Here is a 6,000-nt window from a genome sequence, read left to right as displayed (position 1 = left end):
CTCACTGGCTTAGCCCCACCTGGCTGCATCACCAGGCTGAGACCTTAGATTGAGCTGAGAATGTCAACAGGGAAGATGGAAAGCAGACAGACTGACTCTCCTCCCCTTGCTTCCTCTCCTCCTCCTGTCCCTCCTTCCTTCCTCCTCTCTTTCCTCCCTCCCTCCCTCCTTCCCTCCTACTCAATGTTTGCCAAGCACCTGTAGGCACCAGGCCCTGGGCTGGGTGCTGGGGACACTGAGATGAATTCTACACAGTCCCTGCCCTCAAGAAGCTCCTGGTTTCAGGGGGCAGCAGGGAAAACTAATAACCATGAGAGGTGGGCATTTGCTCCCAGCCCCAGTGCTGTGGGGGCCCAGAGGGAAACTGGGAGGCCCCCAGCTTCGGCAGGGGGGCTAACAGGGCCAAGGCCCAGGGAGGGAAGGGCCAGCTGGTATGGAGGCGCTGGAGGCCCTGGGATGGGGTGGCAGGGGAGGGAGGGAGGAACAGGAGTGGGTCTCTACCTGGCTGGCAGTGGGGGGCACTGACGGTTACAAGCAAGCCAGCAGCAGCATCAGGTACCCATTTTAGGAAGATACTCTGAAGTCTGGGCGGGGGAATATCATAGAGTACTGGGTAAGTGCCTCGCCCAGGGGGAGAGCCCTGCCCGGTGGTGGCCTCTTTGCTGGGGCTCCTACTGGCCCTGAGGGCAGGGCTGGCACAAGTGGAAGGTCACATGGTATCTTCAGTTGGCAGCAACCTTGGAGAAGGAGCATCTGCCCACCTGTTTGAGAGTCACAAGAGGCTCCTCCTGACTTTGGTAACTTCACTGAAGATAGGTGGGGACATTCAGGTGGCGGAGAGCCAGGCCCACCTAAGGTCTGAACCTCAGTGTCCGAGCTGGAGGGGCCCCTTTTGCACACACCAGGGAACAGCCTTGGAGAGAGGACTGGACACGGTCAAGAACCCACCCAGGTCGGGGCAGCACAACAGAACAGAGGCTTATGTGCACAGGCTGCACCTGGGTATGAGTTCTGTCTTGGCTCAATAAATATTTGTTGAATGAAAGAAAAGAGAGCATCACGAGCCTCAGTTTCATCATCTGAATAATGAGCATCCTCGGAGGCTGTTGAGGATTAAATAAGACAATGCATGGAAAGTGCTTAGCACAGGGTCTGGCACTCAGCAAGCACTTGACTTAATGGGAACTACGGTGACTGTTTCTCAAGACTTAGGCCCCTGGAGCTCAGCTTCTCCGCGGTGCAGAACCTGGCACGGCGCACCCTCATTTTTGTGTTGTTCAGCTAAGAGGACCACCCTCATTTTTGTGTTGTTCAGCTAAGAGGACGCCTTCTGGAGTCTAATCTGGGCCCCCTCCCCCTGCCTCTAGCCTGGACCATCTGATCTGTCACTGTGATTGACGCCTGCCTGTTGGGTGGCTGGGGCTGTTTTCTCTCTCTCCCCTCTTTTTCCAAGCCATATGCAAATGATTTCGGTTCAAGTAATGCGCTAATGGAAATCCTAACACATTAATAAATGTTTAGCAAGAGAGAGCATGCATGATCGTAAGTAATTAGACACTCAACGGAGGAGTTCTGTTGGCACAACTGTCTGGCTCCCTTTCTCCATCATCTCCAAAGAGAGCTGCAGATGGAGGCAGGGAGGTGGGGTGGGGCAGGGGTTCGGCTCTGTCGCTCCCCACTAGCTGGCCCCTGCAGCCAATCCCCTCGTCATCCCTCTGAGGACCTTTGTTGCGATCTGCCTACTTCACAGGTGCCCTGTAAGGTATCACTAATCACAAGGGTGGTTTTCTACACGTTCTCTGACAGCCCAGTTCCCTTCCTCCTGCTTCAAGACTTTGCATAAAGCATTTGCTTGCTCCTTCCTGAGCAGGTAGAGTGCAAGGTAAAGGGAGTGGGGCCTCAGGGATGGACAGATCAGGGGTTTCCCACCCAGAGCCAGGTAAGCTCCCTGGGCCCCAGCACCTCCACCCGCCCCGGGCTATATAATGGGAATCATCACCCTTCTTCACAGGGCAGGTGTGAGAACTGAGACAACATGTGAGACTCACTCTCCCTCCCCAGGTTCCTATCTGCTACCCACCCATGCCCTTGAACTCCAAATCGGACACTGTTGATGCTCAGGGGAGGGGACCCAAGTGGAACCTCAAATGGAACCCATTCGCTTCAGGAGCTGGAGGGAAGGAGAAAGCCTCAGGTTGGGTTGAGGTCTCTTTGGAGCTGGAGAAGGTGGTGGAGGAGGGCCCCGGGCCCAGGTGGGAAGTGGGGGGTGGACTCCAGAACCTCCGGGGAGGGGCTTTCCTTGCCATCTTCTTTGGAGCCAGGTATCTTGTTTCTTGTCAAGGAGGAGCCCCCATAAACCAAAATATATAAATAAATAGACCCCGTCCCCCTACTCACTCCCATATTGCCATTTCGATGAGATTAAATTTTAAGAGAATGCAAACGTAATGTTCCTCTCAGATCAAATTAGAAACAGGTGCACTTTTGCATAAGGAAATTAAGTAGCAGACAATAAGGAGATTTGCTAAAATGCAGACACTGATGAAAATAAGTAGCCCTTTTATTTGTAATTATTGAGGCAATCTGTTCCCAAAGTGTACATGTTAATGGTCTGACAGATCTGTGGACTCCAGCAGGCTGCCACGAACAACTCAAAGCCGTTCTGAAAGTAACAGATTTTTTTTTCTTAGAAAATATATGTACATTCTCTTCTCCATCTCCTGGTGCTATTTACAAGGTACGAAATGCCATAAATAGGAACTCTGTGGCGACACAAGTCCCTTCCCTAAAATATAAACTTCATCTGGACAGAAGACGCATTCTGACAGTTTAACTCTTTCTTCTCTTGCTGACTACCAGGTGGCCGGAGGGAGAGAGCGGTCCCCAGGGTGCAGTCATGGGCTGGGGTCATCGATGCGCCTCCGGCAGTAGGGGCAGCAGGTGTGCTGAAGCACCAGCAGCTCGTAGTCCTCCGAATGGAACATCTGAGGAAAGACGGCCGTGACTCTGGGCCGCAGCTCTGGGTGTGCACCAGCCCCGAGCCCAGCATGGACTGTGGCCCTTCCAAGGAGAGGTGGCTTGGCAGTGAGTCAGGGTTAGAACGCCAGATCCAGGACACCTTTGTCCAAGGACTGGTGGGAAGGGGAGAAGGGGCTGAGGCCCCTTGTTTTCTAAATGAAGTTCAAAGGCGAATCACACTTGTCCAGCCCTCCTGGATTAAGGTCAGGTACAGAGAGCCCAGGGTCAGGGGCAAGTCTGCTCCAGACAGCACATGGGATGCAAGCGAAGAGGAGGAAGGGCCTAAAGAAAGCTAAGTCTCCTCTCCCTGAACTGCCAAGGCCAAGGCTGTTCAGGGATCACTTGTGCTCCTCCCGGATGCCTGGCCTCCCCAAGGTGACATTCGGGAAACGGGAAAGAAGCAGAAAGAAGAAACCAGGAACCTTGCATGAGCTGCAGGCAGTGGGCAGGGTACCTGGAAGCAGGAGGGGCACATGGTGATGGAGGCATCGGGTAGGAGCGAGCGGAAGTACTGCCACTGCAGGGGCGGGGGCCAGCGCTTGATGAGGACGTCCCGACGGCTCATGGCGCGCAGCACCCGAACGGCCCACCACCACAGGCACGAACTCCGAGCCGCCTTGCTACAAGGCAGGTGGGCGGGTAAGAAGCAAAGAGCACCAGTGCCCTCACTCAGCCATGGTGACACGTTTATGTGGGTCACGATCGCAGAATTTGGGGGAGTGGCCAGGGAGGATCCCAGAGGCTTCCTCTGCCAGGTCATGTAGCCCCTGTTGGCCATCTCTGGTCACAGAAAGCCCCCCCCCCGGTGGTCCTGACAGGAAGCAAGTCCCTCCTCACACCAAGGAGCGAGTACAGAGGGACCTAAGACCGCCCTCCCAACGGGCTTCGCTGGCCTCAGCAGCCCGTCACTCGCAGAGGAGCCCTTACCTCAAAGCTCAGCTTTGCTGTGAATGGGTCATCTCCCATGGGGTCCACAGTCTCGTCCAGTCTCAGAGTCTGGGAATCTGGAGGGGTCTGGTCAAGGATAGAACCTGAGGCCGAGCAGGAAACAGGCCTCACCTGCCACCCAATGTGCTAAGACTCACAGGAGCTCCGTCCAGGCCTGTGTGTCTCCCTATGGCCCTGGGGAAGAGCGGCAGGGTCCGCAGGACAGGCCTCCAGATGGAGAAATGGAGGGACCACAGGCCAGGGAGCAGACAGCCCTGGTCACAGGGGGTGGGGCCAGGTCCGAGAGCACAGGTGGGGAAGGAGGGAAAAGGGCTCTGAGGGGCTCTCCGCTGCCCCACATGGACCCCTCCACGGACTCCGTGGCTCACGTAGGCCTGCCACGTGTGGGAATAGAAATGATGGGCCAGCAAATTGGCAATTCCTGGGAAACACTCAGCAGTTGCCAGGTGGTGCAGGCACTTGCGCTGGCCTCACAGGTTCATCGAGAAGGGGCTGAGGGCTCCTGCAGATCCTGAGGCCAGATTAGGCTGAAGGTGCCCAGGGAGCGGCCGCCTCTGCCAGACAGTGGTGGAAGAGCTGACGTGAGGGCAAGGCCGTGGGACTCCCATGAGGAAGGCCTCCCCACCCCCCACCCCCACAGGGGGCTGGAACTACTGGTACTGGGTCAGGTACAGGACGTGGCCCCACATGGCAGCAACAATCCAGCCTAAGCATCTGATGAGTGTGTGTGTGCAGAGGACAGGCGTGTGGACATGTTTTCTGTCTCCCTTCTTCAGCTCCCTGGTTTTCCTCTCCCTCTGCTCCTCAAACTGTGGTTTATGGGCCAGTGGCATCGGCATTACCCGGAAGCTTATCGAAATGCAGGTTCCCAGCCCACCCAGACCTGCCATGTGCTAACAAGGCCCCGGGTACAGAGGGTGCACACGAGCGTGCAGAAGCCCTCCTCCTGTGTTCAGCAGGACAATGAACCCGGTCCTGGCCACAGGGAGAAGCTGAGAAGCCTTTGGCCCAAGCTGTTCCAGCAAGGATGTGCCTGGGGGTTTTGGCTGACATGCTGGGAGGAGCGTTAACCCTTTCCAACGGGTTGCAAGACTGATGGGATGCAGGGTCTGCACAGCCAATGGGGATGGGTGGGGCTGCCCAGGAGTCATGCCACCCAGGGGACAGCAGAGCCAAAAGGACAAAAGACAGCCTCCCGCCCGTGCCAAGTGAGCACGTGGATCTGGCGAAGTGTCCATCTACGGCTCGGCTTCTTCACACCCTTCCATGGGCTCGGCCTCTCTAGTTGTGCTTTCTGTCTCTTGTACATAAAAGTGACCTGATTAGAAGAGCTGGGGCCACGAATACAGATGTCATATACCATGTTAGTTGCTCCTCGGTGCTGTGTGGCCAGAAGTATGGACAGCGCCTTTTAGGAGCCAGGGATGGGTGGGAGGCCCTCTGGGGAACAAAGCACAGGTAAAGGCCAAGGTGCTGTCTCCTCGTTCACATGCCACTTCTGGACCTGTGGGCAGGCGCCGTCCCATCCTGCATCGCTCTCTGGCCAGCTCTGCCCACGTCTAGCCCGTGCCCCTGCTACCATGTGGGCCTCTCCAATTGCTCAGCGACTGCCTGCCGTGCCCTTGTCCCACCCGGCCCAGCCATCCTCCAAGGCCCTTCTGCCTCTCCCCGCACCCCGTGCTCGGCTGGCACACAGAGGTCCGGCCTGGCGCCCAGGATACTGTCGCTTGTGATCTCTTGCCATTTGTCCTCATGCTTGTGTCTCGGTGCCTCCAGGTCGATGAGGGAGACAGCTTCGTCGTCAGTGATCCCCTCCTCCAGGTAGAACTCAACCAGGTGCAGCACCTCTGGAGGGCGCAGGGCATGGGGATGACAACCGGGGGCCGCTAGGGGCTGCTTGCTCTTGCCAGGCAGCATGCGAGGAGGTGGGAGGAGCAGAGCCCCTTCCCCACCCAGCAGCAGGCTTTTCCGAAAGCAAGCGGATGAGCAGACGCAGGGCCCTCTCTTGCCCGCGCCATGTCTGAGGAAAGCGGG

At 56.9% G+C, this 6,000-nt stretch overlaps 1 protein-coding gene across 1 annotated transcript in view; it reads right to left on the bottom strand.

Moving 5' to 3' along the window:
* Nucleotides 1–2,542: 2,542 nt before the first annotated feature.
* Nucleotides 2,543–6,000, bottom strand: part of IFT122 (intraflagellar transport 122) — a 67,863-nt gene continuing 64,405 nt past the window's right edge. Inside the window, 5 exon segments of the mRNA XM_019646044.1 lie at nt 2,543–2,984; nt 3,473–3,598; nt 3,600–3,638; nt 3,946–4,022; nt 5,688–5,813. Of these exon segments, the coding sequence (XP_019501589.1) occupies nt 2,895–2,984; nt 3,473–3,598; nt 3,600–3,638; nt 3,946–4,022; nt 5,688–5,813 (458 nt within the window). The 3' untranslated portion in view covers nt 2,543–2,894.

The sequence above is a fragment of the Hipposideros armiger genome, unplaced genomic scaffold (genome assembly GCF_001890085.2).
Source record: "Hipposideros armiger isolate ML-2016 unplaced genomic scaffold, ASM189008v1 scaffold_96, whole genome shotgun sequence".
NCBI classification, from domain to species: domain Eukaryota; kingdom Metazoa; phylum Chordata; class Mammalia; order Chiroptera; family Hipposideridae; genus Hipposideros; species Hipposideros armiger.
Note: the sequence above shows the minus strand (reverse complement) of the source record. Positions and strands in the feature narration are given on the sequence as shown.